This window comes from Leguminivora glycinivorella, chromosome 2 (genome assembly GCF_023078275.1).
Source record: "Leguminivora glycinivorella isolate SPB_JAAS2020 chromosome 2, LegGlyc_1.1, whole genome shotgun sequence".
NCBI lineage: Eukaryota > Metazoa > Arthropoda > Insecta > Lepidoptera > Tortricidae > Leguminivora > Leguminivora glycinivorella.
The window spans coordinates 32,569,768-32,597,418 of NC_062972.1; the positions used below are offsets into that span (position 1 = coordinate 32,569,768).

At 35.3% G+C, this 27,651-nt stretch overlaps 2 protein-coding genes across 2 annotated transcripts in view; one reads left to right on the forward strand and one right to left on the reverse strand.

Annotated features, from left to right (window-relative positions):
* LOC125239451 (protein madd-4) overlaps positions 1–27,651 on the reverse strand; it is a 699,588-nt gene that overhangs the window by 181,968 nt on the left and 489,969 nt on the right. The window lies entirely within an intron of this gene.
* Positions 19–26,077, forward strand: LOC125234115 (cilia- and flagella-associated protein 298). The gene is made up of 5 exons (XM_048140308.1): positions 19–289; positions 2,965–3,135; positions 3,881–4,124; positions 24,317–24,434; positions 25,118–26,077. Exons 1-5 carry the CDS (start codon positions 83–85, stop codon positions 25,254–25,256), a joined length of 879 nt encoding a protein of 292 aa, XP_047996265.1. The 5' UTR covers positions 19–82; the 3' UTR covers positions 25,257–26,077.

The window sequence follows — 27,651 nt, forward strand, 5'->3', positions numbered from 1 at the left end:
CAAACGCGATTCAACAAATTCTTATCTTTTAATATCTACAAGTATTATCATTCAAATCGAACATCGTTCTAAAATTTTCAAAATGGTGATTCTCCTTGTAAAAAGAGGTGATGAGAGCCAGTTTCTCTATGAAACGAATGTGAATTGCTCTGTAGATGATGTTGTTAAAGATGTGACGGGCATTTATAACGGAAGGTTGAAGATTACCAGGATTTGTTATGAGATGGAAGAGCTTGGGAAGCATGGGACTTTCCTGCCGCAGGAGATGCAAGGGCTGACGGAGGAGCAGGTAAGGAATATCTTCTTTCTTGTTCACTCATTGAGGATCGAAACCTCACGTTGTGTCTCTGTGGTTGTATTAAGGACTGGACTGCAATGGAAAAGATTACGTCTTTACAACGTTTGACTATTTATCTCATGACAATGTATTGTGGCCTAAAACCTCAAAGTCTGATATAATATATTGTTGTATAGGTACCTATCCACATTGAAAACGCATAAGATGTCCTAAGAGTCTCAACGGTTTTAACAAACGGACTGGAACTCAACTCCATCTTGTTTCTGAACTATTCGCCGAAGTTGATTATGCAGTCGGCATGCGGTTTGCTTACAAGTTGCGGTTGGGTTGCAGTCCATCTGTAACGGCCCAAAGGGCCACTTTATGTGTAGCTAATAGTATACAAAGAGTTAAATAGGTCTTAGTGATTGAGACATTATTATTAATAGACATCTTATCGTCAATATTAAAGTAGAATGCAATCAAAACAACTTTTTGTTCGTCGATTTAAACTGGTAAGTACATATTAAGAATAGCTTACTACTCCCCAAGCAGAATTACAGAAATCGTTAGTACCTACACCTACGTGTTATTTGAACGAGTAATAACATTATTTTTTGATCGATTAGTACATAAACTATTATACAACGTGTTTCCGGTATCACTCAAAACCTCAGACACCCCAACTGATTTTTATTTTTTTAACTCATCTAGAGTATTCATCTTTTAATCTGATGGTTACTTTTTTTAAATTGAATTTAAATTTTCTGTACAGCTCTACTTGACTTTTAGCTCTACACTCAATAAAATAATTGCTAACTACCATCATAAACCATAAAACTATTTATTTGTGTACGTTACTGCAACGACATAAGGTTTACCAATAGACAGCTAAGATGTCACTGTAATAGTTATTTGTTATACAAGGGGGCAAAGTTGTATTTTAACGCCGAGTGTGGAATTGAAAAACGAGCAAGTGAAAGGATTCTATAGTTGAACCACGAGCGAAGCGAGTGGTTCGAGAATAGAATCCTGAACTTGCGAGTTTTTTAACACACGAGAAGTAAAATATATTTGCACCCGAGTGTAACACAAAACTTTTCCCCTCACTATAGCGAGGAAACTACAACGCAAAAAATGCGTTTATCACTGCTTCCAGTAGTTCCACGGGTGGTAAATCATCTTTATTACTAGATTCACCTACTTTTATCAATTTTAAAGCAGTTAATTTGACTTTATTCAAGGTCAAATTACTTTACCCACTAGTGGATAAAATGCGTTTTTACCCGCTGGTATTAAAGGACAAAACACGTGTTTCCGAGCTAGTGAGGGGAAAAACACTTTAAAGCTTTGTCACACAAGGTACAATGACACGAATGTGATGTAAACTTCAAATTGGACAAGTAATCGCACTAAGCAAATTTAAACCCAATATTCAAAATGACAAGGTTGTAATTAGGTACGAGTTCAATTTGTTATGACTTATGATAAATATTAAGATTAAACTGACAAACAACGTCAAACTCGTAGCGAAAAAATAATCGTTCAAGTAACCAGCCAGTATTAATACCCCCAAATACTGAAAAAGGTAAACAACCTCTAGCAATGCGATTTACACAATGTTGTATTACAATTACAATAGAATAGGCACATAAAAAAATAACTCATAATACTAATCTAAATAAAAATATTACCCCCATCAAGATATAGCTCAATCGATTCTACTCTTGATTCTGAACAAACGGTTTTCAGGTTTTTAGTGTTAAGTGAAACACGGTGTATATTTTAATACATTTCAATGAAATTATTTTAATAAGAACATTGATGTTTTCAATAAAGTTCCAGAACCGGCTTATTTCTCCTTAGATTCTCAGTAGCAAAGTAGCCATTAATAAGATTGCTATAAGCACGACGGCAGGCGCTTCCGAGATTATTAAAAGGCGCTTTATTTTCTTACATTTTCATAGCACGTAATTGGATTATGGAACTAAGGTCTTAACAGTTTTCTTCTTTATTAGATATTGAGTTTTAATAAACAGCTATTTCATAGGTTCTTGTTAGATTTAAAGTCACGCATATGCAACGTACTTAACTACCTACTTCCAAAATTGATTAAATAATAATCTTTATATTAGGGTCTCGTTTCAAGAGCATATCAAACCGCAAGATAGACGATGTTCCTTCTCTTTATTTACAAAGTACAATGACACGAATGTCATTTAAAAAATACAATAAAGCCTAGTAAAGGAATTGCGACCGTTCTTAGCCATCATCATCCTCTTTGCGTTATCCCGGCATTTGCCGCGGCTCATGATAGCTTAGAGTCCGCTTTGACAACGAAACCCATGATTTGGCGTAGACTAGTTTTAAAGAAGCGATTGCCATTTGACCTTCCAGCCCGAAGGGCAACTAGGCCTCTTTAGAATGAATCCGGTTTCCTAACGATGTTTTCCTTCACCTAAAAGCGACTGGCAAATATCAAATGACATTTCGCACATCAATTCCGAAAAACTTATTAGTGCGAGCCGGGGTTCGAATCCGCGACCTTCGGAACGAAAGTCGCACGTACTTACCGCTAGGCTACCAGCGCTTTATAAGATAAGATATTATATTATAAGCCACCCCTCCATAAGCGACGGTAATTCGTCTGCTAATTTTCCTCGTAACTAAATACCAGATTGTTTTAGATAAAGGAGCTAAAGCTACAAGATCCCTGGGCCCAGCGCTGTGCGCCCATGGGCTACGTGGAATGTAAGGACGACATGGGCCGGCGGTGCGGTCTTGCCCCACCGCCGAACCTTCAGGAGGTGTTGAAGAAAGCGGCCGAGGCGGCTAAGGAGATGGTCCATAAGAAATTAGTAAGTGTAATCAAAGATATAATTATGTAACTCCGTATAGGAAAAGGTACGGTGGCCTAGATGGCGTTACACCTTTGGGGGACGCTCGGCTAGATGGCGCTAATATTAATATTTTACTTCGACAGTAACGCTCTATAATACTTGATCCTCTTTGGTATAATGAAAATAAGGTATAATATTGAAACTCTAGATCCTATTTATTCATTCATTATACCTTTCTTTAAAATTAATCTTATGTAGGTTAACGATGTTGGATTGGATTACAATTAACGCTTTGTTTTCTCGTCAAAAGTGACATAGTACATAAAGAAACATTTTAAGATTTTGATTCAGGACAAGCTTTGCAAAATACAAACGCAATACTTGTACAGTTAGCCAAAAAAGTGGTTTACCACTTTTCGACCTTATGTGTTTAACATAGAGTCGAAAAGTGGTAAACCACTTTCTTGGCTGACCGTACCTAACATCCTGGCAACCAGCCAGCGGGCGTAGCACACTAGTTGGATAAACTTATCGCATCGGTGCATCCCTATCGCACTTACATGAAGTGCAAAAAGGACGGCCTGACGTTATATCGTTTATTACGCGACCATGAATGCCTGCCTTAAAAATTTGTCAATTTATTTTTAAATCTGTCAAATTTACAAGGAGTCGAAACTTTGGATTTATGACGTGCGAAAACTAACAATAAGTATAGCAGCATTTTGTCCTCCCAAATATTTCTTTAACCAAGTAAATCCTCCAGGTGGACCACCGTAAGCCTCTAACCCAGAAGGACGTATCCCGTGCCCTAGACGAGCTTCTCGGGGCCACAAAGATCGTGTTCCCAGCCGGTCTTCCCCCACACGACCCTGTTCGCATGGAGCTTGAGAATGTTGAGGATCTGAGCGGGACGCAAGCTGCTAATGAAGTTATGGATCCGGCGAAGGCTTGCTTGTGGGCGTGCGGGAAGAAATTGCTCAGTGGAAATCTTCTAAGTGATCACTTGGGTAAGGATTGCCAATAAGTTTTGCTGGCTAGATACTTTTTGCACGGAGTGCACGAGTGGGAGATTGAGCGAAATGAAAGCCGCAAATGAGGTCATGGATCGGGCGAAGGGTTAGCGGGAAGAGATTGCTCAGTGGAAATCTGCTGAGTGATCATTTGGGTAAGACATATACTACATAATTTACAGTGATCGGAACTATGGGAGCTAAACTTTGATTTCACCATACACGTTCTTCCCGTTGGTGTCGTAGAAGTCAACTTTGGGATATGGGTTAAGATGTGTCGTAGGCGAGATGCCGTCAATCTGTCACTGCAATGTCACAGTTTCGTTTTCTTTCAACCCCTTATTTGCCCTTAAGAGTGGCACTGAAACTTGAGTAGTTTCATGCGCTTTGCCTACCCCTTTATGGGATACAGGCGTGATCGTATGTATGCAACTATCTAAAAAATATATTTGACTATTTCGCGCGTCATCGTGAATAAAACGATCTATAATGAGGTTCCTATTCCGCCTCAGGTGTGAAATAATAACTTTGCCAACGCCGTCGCGTTTCAATTGGGTCAATGTACGCTAAACTAGTTTTGAAATTCAACTTCCTACCCCAGGGATGGAAAATGCATCATTGAGTTGGGACTGTTGGGAGCTGCTCAACAGAGCTACAGGTGTGATTTTAGGTAACTTCGACGTAGAGTATTTGCCTCGTGTGGTGACGGGTTAAGAATCTCGCCACCCCTTTTCATTCCGTGCGTTTCGTAAAAATCAACTCTAGGATATGGATGTAGGTACATAGTTGTAGTGTGGGTGAGGCTAGCAACTTATTTTTGCATAATATTTTTTTTTCTTTCAACATTATTTTAATTGCTAAGAGTTACAATGTAACTCTAGCAGACTTAGGCCGTTTTCACATTATCCGATCCGATATCGGATGTAGGAAGGATGTAAAATGTAAGATTTATGCGCTTCCAGGCCCCAATTTCATATAGGTGACAGGTGCGACAATTGTCACAAAATATTACATATGTAGAATTATTGGTTTCACCACGCTGCGCGCTGACAGGTGCGACAATTGTAGAATACAATTGTCACGACTAACCATGGGGATAAATGTATCAAATTATGAATAGTAGTTGACTCAAATGGCAATAAGTAAATTTATTTAATGGATATTTTTATGTTTATTGGCTGACTATAAATATAAATGCCTCTTCGATAAAACTTATTTAAAACTATTCATTACCTAAATCCTCTCCCACCATTATATAATTTTCTTCGGTAACATTATTTATGTGTATCAAGTAGGCATTGGTTATGTGTTAGTATTTAGTTTCAAAAACATATTGCAGTATGGATATAATAAGAAAGATGCCTATCTTAAAATTGATTTCCGACCGCAAATTCGTGTTATTTGATAAATTTGATAACAAATTAATACCTATCCGCAATGAAAGTTAATACTTAAATATAAAGGAGTATGAATACTGACTTGTGTTTTCTTATTTAATTTTTAAAATCCTGCACCAAACTAAGCTTTCTGTTTAGCCCAATGGTTGACTGGTAGAGAATGCCTCAAGGCGTTAAGTCCGCCATTTGTACTCTTTTTTTTGTAAATTTGTGCAATAAAGTTTAAATAAATAAATAAATAAATAAAGGAATAGCTCAACGTTTGATTGAAACGGGTGTATGGCAAAGAAATAGAAATATCTAAGATATATACCTAACTTGGCACTATACTAAGTATTTAATAAGTTTGAATTATTAAGATATATAAAATTTATTTCTTATAAACGTGAATAAAAGAAGAAGAAGTAAAAACATTGACCATTAGGTACTACAATAAAAATATACAAATAAAAAATTAAACAAATTAAAACTATTCTAAACTAATAGTTAAAATGCTTAACTAAACTAAAAATATTTGAAATTGGAATTCGGTGTACCTAAATACGAAGGTAACTCGTTCATTTAAAAACGCTCAAATTAATTTGAGGGTATTTGTATAAAATAATATTAATGATAGCTATTACATAGGTATGTAGTATTTTTTATGATACATAAGTTTAAAAACACAATTTAGTATAATAATATGTATTAACGCAGAGAAATCTCAAAAATATACCTAAGTACTAATAATGTTACGAAGGGGCCAATAGCGTTTACTAACAGCAACACTCTTAACTAATCATCGGTATGCTTTATGACCTTGTAATAAGGTACTAACATTGCTGCCGATGGTACAATGATAAAAATAAATTGAGATATCCGTAGTTTGCTACAAATTTAATTTCATATTTACGTAGTGTAATGTCACGCTATTACACTATATACATCGGGTTGGCTCGCCAATACACACCGCACGTCCGTGCTCCATCGCACTCGGATACCGACTGCCATATGTACTCGAGACACCTATATACACTACATCCCTTTCTTGTTTTAATTTTTTTTTATAAATATTTAAATAATAGGTCAATTTAGTTTTAATTCAAATACTTGCCATGCTGTGCCGTGTATCTTTTTTTTTTCTTTTTAATGAACTACGTTTCTTCTAATTGTCTGCCCTTTCGTCATTCCTAACTTGATCATCTCCGTCTTTACCACTTAGTACTGTATGTGAAGTAGTTATAATTAGGGATTAATTTTCTATCTTTAGTCATATGTTTAGGACATTCCGGTCTGAGGGTTGACTCAGAGCGGACGCTGCACCACCACCTGCAGTGTATACTCAAACATACTTGTGTGTTTTATTAACTACAATTCCTAAATGTCAGTCTCACTCCTTCTTCTTTAAATCTGTTACCTTTTTCAATTCAGACTGTTTTGAAAACTAGATTAGTACATTTTTTTTTATATACATATATGATTGTTTTTTTTTCTTTCTTCAATAGCATACAATATAATTGTACAATGCAAGCATCGCACATTTCTCGCGTCAGCATTAAAATTAATATAATTATGACTTGATTAGAATTGCTTTGCATTGCTTGATTGCATTTGCATGCATTTAGTTATGTTTTATTGCAAATAAATAATGATTGATTGATTGATTGATTGATCGCTGTATTTGCGATTACGCTATACATCGATTTATGCATTAGTTTATGTTTATACGTGCTCCTAGCTAGTACTCAGTATACTTTGGTTATCAATAAATTTATAAGTGTATCAAAAATCAGTGTTTCTATCAAGACTACCATCAACCATCAAGAATCATATCATCTAAGGTGTACGGCTCGTACAATAATATTTCACTAATTTCATACCTTTTCATGATTTACATTATTTTTTTTTTTAATAGGTCGCTTGTCAGGCGTCTAATGTTATTAGGTAATTATTGATGATAACATTGATAACTGATTGTATCGGCCCTATACTTCATTATATGCACCTATTATTGCTAGTAACTAGTAAATAGTACATATAAGTATTTAGTTATAGAACCTAATGTATCTGGAGCCTCGTCTGCCGACAAACCATACTCTGGTTTGGCAGAAGATAAATTTAGTTGTAGGTTTAGTTTTTGAATAAACATTTATTTCATTTTTCATTTCATCTAATGCAATTCATAATACTTACGGATATTATAATGTTTAGTTAGATCTACTCATAAATTTAATTATAAATTGCAGTGCATAGTTATTAAAACTTTTACTGTCTACTGTTTTTTTTTCTGGATCGAAAGGGCTCGTGATTCATTGCATTGTAATACATAGAGATACTATATAGAATATGCATTAAAATCCTATTCACGGTCACGTATCCACTTTATCGTTTTATTGATTTTGTTTCATCATGATCAGCTTTCTTTCTCGTAGATACTTTGTACCACACAAAGTAATCAACGATTAATTTTCTAAAATAGATAGCAGTTCATATACTATTTAAGAAGTGCTTACCCAATTGACCCAATTATACTAACATCCGATTTATATCTACACAGTATGTATATATTTTAGATAACACTTTTCTTTTAAAGTATTTTATCAACATCTTTTTTTTATTATTATTATCTCTTTATCTATCTTAAGATCTTAACTCTTAGGCTAGGGTATTTTATAATATGATTATTAAAGAAATTACAAAACCACTTTTTTTTTTTTTGGCTGATTGGCGATTGACCATAGTCACACCCGATGGAAGGTGAAGATATAGTCAAAGATGGAGCTCACCGATTCAGTAATACTTAGCATATTCACTTTTATCTTAAAGAGACCGAGGTCGTATTTTTCTGGGAACATCTATGGTGGGAGTGCATTCCATTCCTTTGATAAAATATTATCTAAATTATTACCCAAATATTATCTCCTTCATTTACTTTCTTTGCGCTGTTAACCGAACAAATCAGCATGCCCATTTACAAGGCATCAAGTCATACTGAAATTGACCGGAGTAACAGAATACTTATACAGCTCACCGAACTACGAGGTAACTACCTCGTAGTAGGTAAGCGCAGTGTTTCTCCCCAGGTACCACGATTTGAATTTGTTTTTGCAGCTGTGTCTTTAAATTCCTTCAGGAGATGTTATATCTTGACAGACTCAGCGTTTATTTATGTGTCACACGGAGAGAAAAACAACTAGATTTAATGTTCGTTCAACATTTCTATTTTTTTTTTTTGTTAAAATTGCGCCTACGTGTTCTTTCATTCCAACTACAAGTTTGATGTTGTTAAGTGTAGTTACACTTCCTTCTACATTTTTTTTTATACCACGTCGGTGGCAAACAGTTATAGGGCCTCCTAATTGAAAGCGGTCACCGTAACCTATGGACGCCTGCAACTCAAGGGGTGTCACATGCGCGTCGTCGACCCATTAGAAACTTGTATACTCCTTTTTTTTTTAGAACCCCATACTGTAGTTCATCGGGGAATACCTTGACATAGCTCATTCCACAGCCGGAGCGTTCGTGGGAGGAAATATTATTGTTTTTTTTTTTTTTTTGAACCAATCTTTTATTTAAACCAACAAGTCGATTTTGTAAAAGCACATGTCACATATTGATTTAAACATAATGTTTGGCTGATTCAATAAAATATATTTTAACAAGTTTGACCTTGTTGTTTGGTTCGTACAAATTCGACTTGTATCATCAATATTGTGATTTATTCCCTTTACTAAAATACTATTGTTTCAAACAGATAAACACGCAACAAGACGAGTTTGTTAGATTCACAAGGCAAATTTCTCTCAGTTGTACCCTTAACTTCACATCCGTCTATCAATCCATTTATATATAGAATAGAATCATGTTCCCTAACTTCTAAATAATGTGCATTGTAAGTAGTTAGGTACCTAGATAATTGACGTGAAGCATTGAAATCTGTGATTATTTAACATTTTACAATCACTACAGACAAAGCTGATTCAGCCGCTGATTGTTGTCCTTTTGTTCATTTTCTTGACCAGACGAAATAAGGTCACTAGTGTGATTTATTTTATAAATTTACAAACTTGGGTTACTAGTTCGCTTGGAAAATCTTATACAAATTTAATATGTATTCACGAAAGAGAGACCACATTTCAATATACTCCCGTGAAATTACGCAAACAAGTTCAGCATTTTTATTTCTTATTTTTTTTTTCTATATTAGTTCAATAGAGGCTCACAGATCCATTAGTTTATTTGTTTTAACTGGACACCTGACTTGTATGAGATTCACCTACATGAATCTCTGCAGTATGTACCTATTACCCTAACTGATAACGAGTACCTTCAGTGCCAATATATTTTTGTAATGATTTTCAACTGACGTAGATTGTCTTTATGCCAAAAGGGTCATCAATACAAATCAAGTAGGTCATAAACGTTATTATAACTAAAATATTCCTCCCTGGACCGTACCTGGCTCAAAAGTCCCCATTATTCCCGCCGCGATTGTCTTTGAAAATCTATCATAGATCAACTTAAATAGGCATGTCTTTCTCTTGAGGTCACCCATACTGACAAAGCCTTGTTGACGGTAAGCAGAGTTAGCAACTTCTTTTTTTTCCGCGTTGTTGAAATGTATCAAGCGTTCGCTTAATTTTATTCAATTCAGCTGCACCACTACGTGTTTTTTTTATATACAATGCAATGTCAAACCAATGAACTGTCTTTATTTATTTATTTTTTTCACTCTTTTCACTCTGATTGACGTTAGCGGCATCTAGGTATATAAAGAGTGCTCTTTTCCAGCGCTCCCACCGAACTCCTACTGATGTAGGATCACCTTCGCTGTCAAATGCCTCCAACGACAATTAAGAAGCCATACTGGACTTTCTTGGGGCAACCTGTACCCAATCAATTTAATGATTCTAACTAACACAAGTCAAAATATATTATATTGAAAATATTTCAACTTATGCTATCTCAAAGTACTCAGTCATTGTACTTGAGTGTTTTACTGGGGTAGTTGTCTCAGACTCTCAGACACTGGATGCCTTGGTATTTTTTTCTTTCATATGTGTAATTTATTTCGGTTTCAATTTAATGATATTTATTGACCGACGTCAATCTACTATTATGACAATTGAAGGCTCAGATAGCATTTATCATCTGATCTAAGCGTCATTTAAGCGCACGTTCAACCAGTATAACCGTAATTTACTTCGTGTTTAGGTTATTGTCATTAAGCTCATATTTGCAACAATTCAATGTTCAGTTTTTTTTTTTTTTTGCTGTTTAACTATGTTTACAACAATTTAATGACCAGATAAATATATCTGCCTTAACCAAGGTAAGTATGTTTTTTTTTTCATTTATTTTACATGACAATTAAATGTCCAGATTCAGTAATCTGCTGGTTCCACATATATCTATATTTATCCTCGTAAGGCTAAAGTCATATCAAATTAATGACCAGATACATTTTATCTGCTTTGAATGAGCCGTGCACACTGTACAGGTCAGGTCATTGTTATTCTGTTACCAGTAGGTTTTTTTTTCCATGACAATTTAATGTCCAGATTCGGTAATCTGCTGTATTAACTAGCTTAATAACCAGAATTTCTGTTATCCAATTCACACACATGACAATTAAATGTCCAGATTCTCTAATCTGCTGTTTCCAAATTCGCAATTTAATGCCTTATTTTCAGCCACAAATGGCATAAAATTTCACAGTATTTAGATGCCATTTAAACGGTCGATACTAAACAATACAATTGAATGTACAGAGTGCACCTCCATGTGCTGTTTCCAAATTCGCAATTTAATGCCTTATTTTCAGCCACAAATGGCATAAAATTTCATAGTACTTAGGTGCCAATTAAATGTTCGATACAATTGAATGTACAGAGTTGCATATCCGTTTAATGCCTCTTTTTTTTCTGCCGACTTTACTGACAAAGTAATTTAATACTTAGATGGAAACTGCTTATCATAGTGCTTCAAAAATGTATTTTTTTTTTTGTTAACGTAACCCAATAACAACAGGGTGTATATTTCTTTATTTATTATAAGTAGGTATATTTAGCACTTAATGTGAACCCATCTGGTTTTCTGGTTTTTAAGTAATTAAATACTCAGATAAAACTGCTCGAAATCGGCGTTAGGAATGTTTACGTAAGTCAATCCGCGACAAGAGTATTAGTCACGATTTTATGGCAAGTTCAATCAATTCAAAAGATTCACGTTCAAGTGATAATCTATCTCTAAATAAGTGTTACTTTCCCGACATATGCATAGATCCTTTCATTTGCAGCTGTAGTTCAAATAACCACTTAATGAAGTCGTGACTTACGTTACTTTTACGTAAATTCACCCCTGTAAGGAAGTATACTTAGGTAAGTATTTATCTAGTTTGTTTTGGTTTTCACCTTACTCTCAAACATCGACTAATGCTACCATAGAACATTTAAGTGTGATTGTTGTACAACATTTTATCATTCAAGTAAATGCCTTATTTAGGTAAATAGCTTAACCATTCATAAATTTAGCAACATCACATAATTTTGTGTATTAAACCAACCAACAGGTAGATGGTAACTTCACTAATTAAAAATAAATATCATTTCTTTTGGTTGGACGGAAATTATTGTAATGATTCCGGGCTGTGATTTATGTAAATAATAAATCAATTTTATAAACCCACTACACATAAACTCAAATAACATTTTGGTACCTAAAAACATTTGGCAATCTAGGTAGGTAACCAAACCGTTTACTAGGTAGGTAGGAGCCACACACCGACACCTGTATAGGCATGACAATCTAGGAAGGCTGGCCGTATGTTGTCAATTGCCTCAAACATTTTATTAATTGCATCGTTCGGTTACCTGCTTAAGGTTTATATTCGCATGGTTGAAAGAAATAACATTTCATTTATTTTTATTTGGTTTTGACTTAATTCTTGAAAAACTGCCGTTATAATCATTTCGCTTTGTAGTATTTAATGAACACTTTCATTTAGCTTCATTACGTTCCGAAACTACTAAGAATGCCAGTAATTTAAAACGGCAGGTAACCAAACCTGTTTACAAAAAGATAACGGTGCATCATGGCGCATCGTTACTCGATTTTATAGGTTATGTTACTTATGTTTCTATCCCATCCTCGTCGCCACTTGTAATGTCACGCTATTACACTATATACATCGGGTTGGCTCGCCAATACACACCGCACGTCCGTGCTCCATCGCACTCGGATACCGACTGCCATATGTACTCGAGACACCTATATACACTACACGTAGCATTATTGAAACTTATATCGACGGCGAAGTAACAGGAACTCCTAACTAAGTACGAAAACCTAAGTATATAGGTAGGAATTACTGTCATTATCACTAATAGTGTCACTATACCACTCGCATGGGCAGCCATTTTGAACAACGCGTATGTCAACCACAAATTACTACAATTGTCACACAATTCGACACATCTTAATCCTCCTGTCGAGATTCACCGACAATTCTACAAATATGTCGCCTAGAAATAATAATTATTGTTTCACAACATAATTGTAATACATACAATTGTAGCAAAATGCCTGTCATGTTTGTAAGCAATTCTATAGAAAATATTTTATAAAATTGTAATTTGTCACCTGTCATCGACGATTGTCGCTCGACATATGTCACTGACAATTGTAGCCTTTTTGAAATAGGGGCCAGGTCTTTATTTATGTATTTAATAGATCATTATTACTAAAAACGATATAAAACGCAAAAATTGCGGATTTAATGCCGATGGCACTCTCCTACAACAGTTTTTGTCCGAGGCACCGTGGAACTGCCGATATCGGCAGGACGGTTCCGACATTTTTTGGCATGCCGGACTCCCCGCCAGTTGTCGGCCGATAATATTTGTTTGTGTGCGTATATAATGTATGTATACGTTTGTAGTTATGTGCGTGACAAAAATGGCGTCTATTAAACTAATGATCGAAATTCAAATTAGTTGACAATTTCCATTGAAAAACAAAAGGTTGTAATGCATCGGTCCGAATTGCGGATACTAGTTTTTTCATATTTTTGTAGATATAGTTGAATGTAAAATTATTTATTTTGCCTGACACCCTGAGTATATTTTATGCTCGTTATTTTAATTTTACAATATAATATTTAGGATATAGTGCTTATAATTATTAAATATAAAACATTTTTTAAATATTTTTTGACACAAAATCATAATTCATTGATTTGGAACAATGCGTTTTATCGGACCGATATCCGACACTATCGGAAGCGTTTATCGGATGTAGGATGTCGGTCCGACATCCGATATTGGATCGGATAATGTGAAAACGGCCTTAGTCCGTTTTCACATTATCCGATCCGATATCGGATTTCGGACCGATATCCCATACATTACAGGCGCCATCTTGGATTTTTTCTATTGAAATCCTTCCGACATCCGATATCGGATCGGATAATGTGAAAACGGACTAAAGGCTGAATGTTATCATAATAAGATACAAGCTTATATAAATTACACACCTCCATAGATGTCATATAATACCATAGATGAAGCAAATCGTGTCAAATCAACTCAGTAAAATTCACTAAAATAAAAAATAGTAAAATCCACTGAGTTTTCCGCTTTCGGGCGTCAATTTTTATAAGTTGAAGTCAACAAAAACATTAAAATTGCCTCGTTACGTGATATTAAATTGCCACAACACAAAAATTATGAACACTCAAGGACCTGCGACATATTGAAAATCACAGGTAAGTAACATAACTTCAGTACAAAATCTGACACGCTCGGCCACCAATCCAAATAGATGAACTTGTTTCTTCTATCTTAATCTAATTCGGTGATTGTCCCTGGCCTGCCATTTTGATCAATGAACATGTTTCATAACATAAAGAAAATAATATCTATGTCAATTGTTAAAAATAACATTCTAAACGAGAATCGTATACCACCCATAAATTGCTTATTCCCCGTCTTTTGTTTCTCTTCCATGACAAATAAGCTTATTTAGATACATATTCGCAAAGTCCGATTAATGGTTGTCGGACAGCAAAAAACATTTCCTGTTTTGCGCGAATTCTAAAACCTGAATGAAAAATTTCCGGGCGATCTGAGTAATTGATTAATTGTGACAGGAGTAAAATATGGCCGGAGTTTAGGGTGTTTTCGTGTTTTGGCGTCAAAGTATTCGTATTCAAGTAGGTTTGGAATCCGCGTAAACTTTATATTTGTGTTTTTGGGAGTTTTTGTCAATGATTTATCGATTGTATCGTTGTTCAAAAGTTTTAACGATTATCAGTACCAACACAAATCAATCATCCATATCCATACTTATATGAATGAATGAATGAATGATTTATTGCGTATATGTTAATTCAGGTTACAATAGCAGGTACAGGTGCATATTATAAAACAGTTCCACTGAACAATACCTTTACAGGTGTATACGCTAACATAACTTACACTAATAAAATAAAAATAAAAGAATACAAGAATTACAAAATGTCATGGCATGTCAAAATATATGGTAATGTAAATTATAACGTATTAAAATAATTAAAATGAAATTGTAAATAATTATGTGTTTTCAGCATCCATATATTCTTTTAAACTATAAAAACATTTGTCTATAAGCCAATCATGAACTGAATTTTTAAATGTATACAAGTCAAAAGTCTTAAATCTATCGGGTAATTTATTATAAATATCAATGCACATCATAAAGCTATTTTTAGAAGTTAATGCCAGTCTTACATAGGGTTTGTACAATTTGTGCTCGTATTGGCTCCTTACTATTCTAGAAGACATGTCTTGAACAGTTTTAAACATGTATATGTGCTTATAAACAAATATACATATTTCTAAGATATACAGGCTATATAATGTTAAAATGCGATATTCAATAAAGTAAGGACGACACGATTCCAATTGTGTAAGTCCGAACAAGGCTCTAATACACCGCTTCTGAATTAAAAACAAATCCTCCTTATCAACACAATTTCCCCATATATTAAGCTTCTGTACCGTTATTTGAAGCCTATTTAATATATTGAGAGACAGCGATACTGTTTGTAGATGCGTAGCGGTTCACAGCAGGTACCTACAGCTGAACACCTGTAAACAACTTGCAACTCCAGTTTTACGATTCAGGTTTCCCCTTCCCCCAGGCGACCCGTGCCGTAGGGACGGCAACGATGTTTCATCATTGGCGTTCTGTTTGTCGGAACGTTCGGTTCACTACAAAAAATTCTTAGAATTCTTTAATTCTTGGAATTTTTTGTAAGTTTAATCAAAAATATCGTTTTAGAAAACGGTTTTACCGTTCGTTTACTATTATAAATTAAATGTTTTAGAAGCTGAGCACCTGATCGATTCACTTTGAACGCAGCGTGTCGCGTAAGTAAGCGATTTTTTATTTATTTTTCAGTTATATTTTTTTTTTTTTTTTTTTCAGTGAATCGATTCGTCTTAAGCACGGAACAGGTCAAGAAAGTAAAAATTGAAAAATGATCTCATTGTCCTCTTTGAGACTAAAACAGTCCTTATTAAAGTCGTAATTGACGCGATCAGTGTTTGTTTTGCCTTGCGGCCGAAGATGAGCCTGTGCTGTGACCTGATAATTTCCGTGCGTGCCCATTGTGGTAGGTACTGTGCTGCGGGATAAAATTCCTTTACAATCTCTTTAAATAGATCGATATTCTGTAACGGAATTCAGAAATAGATCAAAAGTCGAAAGGTAAAGCCTATAGCTGCCGGACTTGGCAAGGGCGTCAATAAATATGTATTGATTCTAAGTGTCATGTTGGCTTTTATATCCGATCCCTGTGTGCCTTAAAATCGACTTTCCGCTCTAAAGAAAGGTAACTAACAAACCTATATCATTAGCGTCTTTGTGGAACAAAATGTTCCGTAAATAAATATGGGCAATTTTAAATGCACAGTACGGTATCGTCAGGGATACCTCTGAAAAATGTAGTTTGGTAATGTTCTTATGCCTTAATCAAATCTAAGCCGCTTGCCAGTGGAAGTAAAGGATTACAAAGTGAAACTCGGGTATGTGGAGAGTTGTATTAATTACCAAATACCGGTTAAAGATAATTGAGAAAATCTGCATACGAGAGAGTCACTCTTTAATTCTTAACTATAATAATAGCGTTTAATAACGCAAGGCGAGCGTATTTGATTAATTTGATTACTTGGCTGCTGCTTAAGCAGAGTAAAAGGGTGCATCATTGCACTAGCTTACTAAAAACTTCTTACCTGCGCAAGGTGTGAAGAAATTTACAACCAGTATGTTTTTATTTTGTGTATAGGACTATACACAAAATAAAAACATATATAAGGATATAAAAGGCTGGTATAATAATTATTATTCTGTGGAAGCAGGCATGAGTGGAAAAATTATCAAGTGTTAAGACGGTGTAAAAGCACTAGTCTGATCCAGTAGGCAGTGACCCTGTCTGCAGAGCCTATTGTTCTGGGTTCGAATCCCAGTATGGGAATATATTTGTGTGATGCACACAAATAGCGGGACGTAGTTGAACGAAAGAGAGCCATCCTCTGAAAATAGCCTTTTATTTGAATGGCTTTTCCCTTTTTACGTTGAGATTATATTCAAATATGTTTGTGAATTGGATCTTTTTCCTTTTACTACGTCCATTTTTTCCCGAGTTACGGTTGTATTATTATGTATTTAAGTATACATATGCCTTTAATACGAGTATTATGTCGCCTTGCTACCATAGTACAAGCCTTCCTCAGTTTTTGGAAAAATAGATTCCCCAATGTCTATTTATTTTGGTACCGATAATAAATTTCCCGCTTATTAAGGCTTATGAGTATTACTATTTATCTAGATAATAAACCGGCCGTCTGCGCAAGACGTGCATCTTCCAATTTTCATATTTCCCGCCTGCGCAAGGCGTGTGAAAAATATGATTGTTAAGACAGCTGAAAATTTTGCAGTCTGCGCAAGGCTTGCAATTTTCATGACTCAATTTTCTGCCTGCGCAAGGCGATTAAATATTTTATTTAGCCTGCTGAAAACCTGCCGCCTTCGCAAGGCGCGTGTTTACATATCCTGCGTCACAAGCAGATCAAGCAGATGTGGTATAATAGGTATAATACAATTAGCATGGTTCTAAAGCGGTTTTTGTCGGCCTACGCAAGGCGTTTTTGAAACTTACGTGTGATGGAGGAAACAACACAAGATGATAACGCCTCCTAAGCTTAGTACCAAGCCCTTAGTTTGTTAATTACCAAGTCATTTTGACAGTGGTTATATATTTCTACTGCAGAATCACTTCCCAGTAAACATTAAATAGTCTCGAGAAGACTTGTTAAAGCGGACCCCAGGCCTTCACAGGCCGCGGCCAATGCCGGGATAACGCAAGGAGGATGATGATGAGTCTGGTGAAGACTAAAAAGATTATCACAGTTATTGCTGGTGACTTGATAAACGTGGTTTCCTTTTTTGTGGGAACTTTTTCCACTATATAGTTATCTACTACATATTTTATCCTTGTCGTTAACGACGTTTGAAACACCTAGCTCACGCTGACGCGGAGTGGGTTGACACGATAATATTCAAAATTAACCACGGTTTTATCAGCCTACTGATTTAGGTTTTAAAGTGGGATTTGAGGTCATTTAATCATTTAAGTAAACCTGTTGATAGTGTTGATGCATATCAAGGCCGCAGTATTCTTTGGTTCAGGATATTAACCGTTTCCCAAACATCTTAAATGGGTTATTCATCTATTATTTTAATCAAATAGTTATCTAGCCCGCTGGCCGCTCCGGCGCCACATGAGGCCAATAATCTAAAGATCAGATTGCTTTGGACTGTTTTAGGTCATTCATTTGTTCAGTTAAGCCCACGTGGGTTGAACACATTTTAAGGAATTGGCTATGTGGATGAAATAGCAAAAATTTTTGCATAGTTTTTCGCTATGTAATAATGCAGTTGTGATATGTTATTACATATTTTGAGGCTCCAGGAACGACCTGAAGCAATGTTACAAAGAAGAAGAACCATTACATTAAAATGTGTTCACATCCTCATAAAGTAGCACGGGGTGACTCGTCTACTCATTATTTAGTCTGAATGAAACAATACGTATTTAAATTATGAGTTTTAGGTTAAGATTACCGCCATAACACGTTTTTAAAAATAAAAGAGGGGAAAAGGACACCTATGTAAGAAGTGATAAAATGTATGGGGTAATAAACCCCCTACAAACTTAAAACGCTGTCATATTACAGCTTTTCATCAGCATTTTAAATAAAGTAACCTCTATGGTTAATAAATATATCACATTCATTGGGTATTCGGAAAACTATTTCTCATACCTAATCATTGTTTTTGGTAACAATATTTTGCAGGATAAGTACTTGATGTGGTTTCAAAATGATTTTAATACTCATATAAAGATGGACCGTCAAAACAATTTTTAAAGCTATGCCGAATAAGCCCATGACCCATGACCCATGGGGTTTGATGAGTATCTCAAAATTTTGTTTGGAGCTCAGATCTCGGAACTACAGATCTAGGTACCTTAACCTCAATATCATATTCTTCATTACAAAACCAGAAGGCTACGTCAGGCCATATAATGGAATGATTATATATCTTTATGCTTCCAACGAAAATCACGGGTCTTACCCGCATACATACGTATCCTTAAGGAGAAAAATATTTGATTGTAACATCTTGCGCTTCCATAAGCTGGTTACCCAAAACAAAAAGGCATTTATATACGAAGAAAATTCTATCATCAGCATTGGCTACTACATGTGTACAAATTACAAATAAAACGCTTCGCACACGCGCGTCTAGCCGCCTAGGCGTTGTTAGCCTATGGCCAATCCTTGGCTTAACAGAAAGTACATACATATTGGGTAAATAGCTAACAAAAAATATTAGGAAACTGGGAGAGAACTCTCCAGACAAAAAGTCTAAGGTTAAGTTGTAGCCTGTTAACCAAGGCAATTAAAAGTTGAACTGTTGTAGTACAAATACTACCAATTGCACAGGAGGTACTTTGTTTAGGACTGTATTCATACTTGGATTCAATGACCTTAATACGTATACTCATAATGTATAACGAATGACTAAGTTATACTTATACAAAGCCTCAATAGTCTTGTTACTTGATATACTTTACACTTCCTTTCTGGATGATAGATTCGTTTACCAAAAGAGTATCTTATGCTTAGGAGATTTCAATGATGAAAAATTCACAAGTGTGCTTATCCTCACTATATGATAATAAGACTTTTTAGAATGATTAGATTATTTTTTTTAGCACTTACCAAACGTGCCCAGATTATTATTTCCGTTAATAAAATTGGAACCACGTTACACATGGGTTCAGTATGGGTTATACTCAAGAGGCCAAGAATATTTCCGGCATACTAGAATGCTCGGGAAAATTACTAAAATTAGACTTCATAAAACGAATTAAGTACATCACGAAAGAACCATGATTGTTGGAACATTAGTCATACCATTGGTATTAAGGTTTTCAATAGCTGCGCACATTAGTGTTATACACTTTTAAAGTTGTAGCCGATTGAGCGAAATTTTTCTTCGCTACCAAATTTTGCCATGTCATAGCCATAAGGCAGTAATTATAATATTCACTGTCTATTATGTAATGCTGTAATTGCCAGAAATATATAGTGACTATTTGGATAAGGCATTAATGAATGGATCAGTTCCTTAACTGTTTTCTATAATATCATATGTAATAATATCATGTCATGCAAATCAATATATTAATATAATGTACCTATGTCATGTCGATTATTCTATGATACTGAAAAGAGATAAACGAGTTGCGAGGAATTTGACACACAATCCAAAACTTAAGTTTTTCGCTTATACTTACCCTAAAAGAAATGATACTGCAATAACCCTACTTACTGGCAATTGCAGAGTCGGGGTCAAAACATTAAAAACATACTAAGATTGGATATAATAATGAAATAAACGTAAACATAAGTCATGACCTGACCTTGTTAGGGGGATGAAATAAAAAAGTAACAGGTTTTTTCATAATTTATTTTAATATCATTATGGGTCCGTAATCCGTATACATAATAGGTATATAGATAAAATTTAAACATGTTTCAAACATTCCTTACCGACTAATAATAAGTTACAATAGAAAAATAGGTCACTGTGCACTTATCAATTCAGTCACTGCAGCTGCTGTCAGCTGCAATTCACATTCCTCCATATAGGTACACAAGGTATCTGATGTGTGAAGTGCACTTGAAGTTGTTATTTCCATTGGCGATTCAATTAATCACATTGGCGTTTCTTGACCACCAGGCGAATACAGACACGTCTCAATATATTAAATAGGCTTCAAATAACGGTACAGAAGCTTAATAGCAGCGTTTTACCTTACAATAAAACGCATATTAAGCGAAATACCTTATTTGAAGCCTATATTTTTAACTACGCCTGTGGCTACAACACTCAGTTGCAATAAACCAAGGCACATTTATTTTCCCATTTGAGGGTATTTTTTGTTCGCTGCTAGTAAACAACATTTTTAGACTATTCAGTTTCGAAGATACGTCTTTATTTCATTTCACATTTGAATTTATAAATGATGCAACCGTTTGGTAAGTGGTATATTGCAACTTCGGTTAAATTAATATTTTGAGAACCAATGATGAAACATCGTTGCCGTCCCTACGGCACGGGTCGCCTGGGGGAAGGGGAAACCTGAATCGTAAAACTGGAGTTGCAAGTTGTTTACAGGTGTTCAGCTGTAGGTACCTGCTGTGAACCGCTACGCATCTACAAACAGTATCGCTGTCTCTCAATATATTAAATAGGCTTCAAATAAGGTATTTCGCTTAATATGCGTTTTATTGTAAGGTAAAACGCTGCTAATAATTCCATATCGTAGAGCCGAATTTATGTACCTATTATATGACATCATGGCCGCTTGTAAAGATACAACCTGACGAACCTTTTTTAAAGCAAAAACAAATTTGTTTATTTTGGAGCATAGGTTTTCGATATGATCCTTCCAATCACATTGATGATCCAAAGTTATCCCCAAAAACTTAATTTGCGACACTTCTTCTATAGCAGCACCATTATATTCTACATGTAATTGAAAAGTATCACTGCGAGATGTACTAAACTGCATATACTTTGTTTTAGAAACATTTACTTGTAAATTATTGACTGTTAACCAGTGTATTGCTTGCTCTAATGTCGAATTTATGTCATTGTTATAAGCAGTCTTATCATTCCCTTCTATGATTATCGTAGTGTCATCAGCAAACAGGATGCACTCATTTGATAACACGTTTGGCAAGTCATTTATATAAACTATAAATAAAAGCGGTCCCAGAATACTCCCTTGCGGTACACCATATAAATTTTCTATGGACGTGGATTGGTGTGTCACAACACTTTTGCTGAGCGAGCAATATTTAACAGTCTGGACACATTGTGTTCTATTTGTCAGATATGTCTTAATCCAGTTTAGCGCTGGGCCACGAATTCCGTACTTATATAACTTTAAAAGCAACCTTTTGTGACATACAAAATCAAAAGCTTTTACTCATGTCCATGAAAAGTGTTGTTACCGGGACGTTTTTATCCAGACAATCCATAACTCGTTTAGTCAGCTTGAAGGCCGCTAGAGCTGTACTTCTGCGTCTTCTAAAGCCGTTTTGTTCGTCATTAATAATATCATGAGTATCTAGAAAATGTATTAATCTATTAAACATAGCTTTCTCAAGAATTTTAGAGAAAATCGGAATAAGAGTAATTGGCCTGTAATTATCCGGCAAAAATTTAGGACCTTTTTTATGTAGCGGTTTCACTATTGATTTTTTTAAGGCGTCAGGGAAAATTCCTTGATTTAGCGACAGGTTTATGATAAATGTTAGCGGATCAGCAATATTAGAAATGTTGTTCTTTATAATATCAGTGCGTACACCGTCAAAACCTACAGCCTTCGAATTTTTAAGTGTTTTTACTATTTTTACTAGCTCAGTAGTGTTAACGGGGTTAAGAAATATGCTGGATTCTACATTTTCAATTTGGATAAAGTCTGATGATCCTACATGTGGAGAACAATTATTTTTGACCATATTTATAAAGTAATTGTTGAAAATTTCAGCAATTTCTTTCGGATCTGTAACTTCTGAACCATCAAATACTAACTTATCGATGCTATGCGTGCTTACATCAGATGTAGTATATTTTTTTATTACCTGCCAAACGGCTTTACATTTGTTATTTGTTTTATCTACTTATATAATTAGAATTTTGACTCTTAAGATACGCAGTCATACATTTCTTTAAACATCGAGAATAGTTTTTATACATAACCTTACAGTCTCTAGAATAACGGCTCTTTAAATACAATTGTCTTTTTTGTATTATAAATGGGAAAGTGTGTGTCTGTGTGATTGTCCGTCTTTCACAGCAAAACGGAGCGACGAATTGAAATGATTTTTTAAGTGGAGATAGTTGAAGGGATGGTGAGTGACATAGGCTACTTGTCTCTTTTTCACACCCCCCCACTTCCCTAAATTAAGGGGGAAAGTTTGCAGAAGGTAGTGGTTATAACTGTTATTATATTTATACCTACATAAATAGTTCACCACCGGTTTTTGACGTAGTTCGCCATTTTTTGTTGGGTAGTGATCGTGTTAAGTTTACATTCATGCAATGGATCAAACACAGCAATGTGTTCACAATGAAATCCGCAAACGAGTTCGCGCGCATCAATGAGGCCTTAGGGAAATACAGGAGCAAAAATCCTGACGATATTAACCACAATCACCTCCCTAGGTTTACTTTGAACGAATGTATATAATTATCTTCATTGGGTTCATTTTATTCTGTTTGCAGATAGATGTATTATCTGATAAAACCTTAAGATAATTGGGATGCTTCTAAATACTAGTAATTTTAACTCTTTTAAAAAGTATAATAGGTAAATAAAACATCGGGTTCGGAATTTTAAGGGTTCTGCACCAAAAAGGCACAAAAAGTCCTCTGTCCGTCTGTCACAATACTAAATATCTGGAGAACTACTTATTTTGAATAGAATTTTTAGGGCTTAATAAGTTGATTATTGAAGATTTTTGTCAGTATTGAGCAGCAAAAATCGGTGTTTAAAATGTAAATCGTAAATATTAAAACAAGTACAAAAAAGCAGAGGCTTGGCAAGATGGCAAACAAGTGGACTAATGTTATGCTAGGCAGGTACGATCAACCAATTGGAACCCTAGGCCACTACACAAGCAAACAAAAACTAATTATTCCGTCAGTTAGATTATCAAAGAATTTTAGACACGTATTTTTTTTTTCTCGTAAACGAAAAATGACGACGGTACAGTGCCCTTGAAGTTTCGCGTGACGTCACGCCTGGGTACAATTTTTACTTAGAAGTGACGTCACAAGCCCCCACTTCGAAACTTTGATGCTCTATATCTTTGTATTTTTTCATTAATTAGAAAAATCTAAAAATGTGTGTTCAGTATTTTTGGACGATCTAACTGACGGACTAAACAGAATGTCATTTTTTTATGTAGTTGTCATCCCTATTGTAGATACTGTTCCTGTTAAGCTAGTACTGTTACTATCAACCTAGGGAAGGTACCTCCTAACACAGACAACTCCTTGCTTACCGGGCGCCACAATCCCCTGAATTATGGCTATGTAACTGTGTATTTTGTATTTTATTGTAATTTGTAAGATTTATGGCGATATAAAATATGCTACGATTCTGAGGACTAGTTTTTTTGTTTACAGGTAAGAACGATAAAACCAAAGTGACCGTTAAGCTGTGCTCTTCATCTGAACACGCACCTGGAAGAGAACCAGTCCTGTCTGAAGATGAACGCAAGCAACTAATGTTACACGCCTACAGGTGAGAATCACACTGGTTTTCGACCTTATATATCACAATAAAGCTTTTAAATGGACAATTAAATACCTACCTATGTAAATAAATATAAATACATAAATATCGGGGACACCTTGCAGATATTTATAAACTTAGCCCCAAACTAAGCAAAGCTTGTACTATGGGTGCTAGGTGACGATATACATAATACTTACTTATATAAATACATACATAGAAAACATCCATGGCTCAGGAACAAATATCTGTCCTCACCACACAAATTAATGCCGTTACCGGGATTCGAACCCGGGACCGCGGCTTAACAGGCAGGGTCACTACCGACTGAGCCAGACCGGTCGTATGAAGGACATTCACTAATTGACCCCTTCTGTGGTCTGCTGAGTAACAATGCTACTTATTAAATCAAAAAGAATGTCAAGTGTCAATGTCACTGTGGTGAATACCCCACTGTTGAATATTTAAAACCGAATTTAAGATTTTAACCTGATCATTTACAATGACGTCAATGACACAATTTGGAAGGTAGCCTAAAATCTTGTGGAATAATTCTTTAATAAAAAATAAAATTCCAAATTTCAAGGCGTTAAGTCCGCCATTTGTACTTTTTATCGATAATTTGTGCAATAAAGTTTAAATAAATAAATAAAATTCCTAAGATTTTTATAAACAATTGCATTTACCGACAGGAAACAGGAAGAATGGAAAAAGTTGGAGCAAGACGATAACGATCACTACCTGGACTCCAAGTGGGCTGACGGCCAAGGCCTGAAGAGGGCATTCCATGGTCTGAACGATATCTCCTGGAAACCTGTTGTTAGGAAGTAAAATTCACGAGTAGCTGAGGGTTCGAAAAGAAAAGTGTACTTTTTGATAGAATAGTAACTTTTAGGCTATCATGATGATCACTCTTAGGGACTCCAAACGCTGACGGCCAAGGCCTGAAGAGGGCATTTCATGGTCTGAACGATATCTCCTGGAAACCTGTTGTTAAGTAGACTTATGGTTTTAAAATGTAGCTGAGGGCTAAAGAAAAAAAATGTACTTACCTTTTTTTGGTAGAAGAGTATCTTTTCAGTTATCATAACTATTAGGGCTTCAAGTGGGCTGATAGCCCATTAGAGAAGGCCTGAAAGATTTCTTGGATTTCTTGGAAGCCTGTCGTTAGGAAGTAGACTAGGTACTGAGATATAGCTGAGAGTTTCAGGGAAACGTATTTTTATTGATGGAATAGTAATAGAACGGACAAGTGGGCTGAAGGCCAGGGTCTGAACAGAGCATTTCATGGCTTCAATTATATCATTAGACTTATATTGACCGGGATATAGACCGTGATTACCTTTTTGATTTTTGTCGAGCTCCCGATATTTCGACGCAGTTGCATGCATCATGATCACGGAAAACTGACGAAGGCGGGTGGATCCCGGTCAATATAAGTCTAATGAAAATAACCGTGAATCATTCAAAACTTCAATTATATCTCCTGGAAGTCTGTTGTTAGAAAGTAGACTTATGATTCTAAGATGTAGCTGGAAGTTTTAAATGCTGTTTACTTTCATTGGTAGAATAGTAATTTTTAGGTTATGATGATCACTATCTGGACTTCAAAAAATTGTCATATTATTTGCCTGTAATAATGGCACTATTTTACATCGTAGTATTGTTTTCTTTATGTGAATAATTACTATGTATATAACTTTGTCAGCATTGTAATTTTGTTCCATTGTAGTACTTAGTAATTAATTTTAGTTTTAAACAAGAAATTATGTCACAATATACTACTTACTGAATAACAATTAAGTCTTTATATTAAATGACATTCATTCATGATCGGGAAAGTTTTTGACCACTAGATAACGGGTATATAACGTCATCATGGCAATTACGATGAGTGATATCCAGTTGGTGAACAGCTTTTTCTCTTCAACAACAAATACAAATACAAATACGAATATTTCGTATGATTTGAGTTGTTGAAGAGAAAAAGCGGTACCACGGTACTGATTGAAGATCGTATAGAGTAGTTATTTATGTATCTTTCTGTAAATGATAGGTTTCATTAGAGTGCGAAGAATGGCATGTTTATTTAGATCCTGGCAGGGGAGCACGTTAGCGTGACGACAGGCCGTCCTTTCCGAACTGTTTGTAAGTGCGATAGGGACACATCTATGTGATAAAAAATTATCACACTATTGTGCTACGCATGGCTTCGTAGCCGAATGGCATTTCTGCGACGCGAAACGAAAACAATCGCGAAAGGTATAGTCTAGCTCTGTCGTGCCAATACGCAAGAGCGATGGGGATAGATATCTACGAGCGTTTAGTTTTTTGAGCGTTTGTGCCATTCGGCTACGCACAAATGGTGCTTAAAACCTTCCGTGTATACTTTTATATGTCACTTACAATTTTCGGAAAACATTAGCGGAGCATTTTTTTTTTTGCCACTTTTATGAAGTAAGATATTTTTGAAAAAAAAATATGCTATTTCTACTCAGAATTACTAGCTTTTTCAATCCTAGTAGTTAAAAAAATTGTCCCATACGATTTTTTTCCTATTTTGTTACCATTTTCCGTACATATTGTATGGGGTAACAAAAGAGGAGAGTAACAAAAATGGATGGAAATTCTGGGACACTTTTTGTCTCCCAGTGAGATTAAAAGTACTCGTGATTCTGAGTACAATTGACCTAAAATTCCCTAAAACAATCAAAAATTTTTTATTGGCAAAAAAAAAAGAAATGCTCAGCTAACAAAAACAAAACAGACGCCAACTGCCGCTACATGCAACATTCCAAAGCTCGGCTATAAATCGGTCGTCGAGCACGGATTGAAATAAAATGGCCGTCTCGTTGGACCATTGATCATTCCACGTCACGTGACTGATGCTAATTGATGTTTGAAGTTGAAGCATTAGAATTAGATATTTGTAACTTGTAACATTTTGTCAGATTTCAGAAGGCCGTGTTAATCGTTATTTTTCCTCTTTTTCTGAGAGTATTAAAGTATAAAACTCTTTCATATAATTTACGTAAGATCTAGCATAAATGATAAAACGTAAGGCTGTCCCTATCGCACTGGGTGAATCAACTTTTTCTTGCCTGTAACTGCCATGGTTACGGTCCCCTGAATCACGCTGGTTTTATGCAAATTATGCTACTTAAACTATGCAAACAAGTAACTCTGTCGCGCCAATACCCAAGAGCGATAGAGATATCTACGAGCG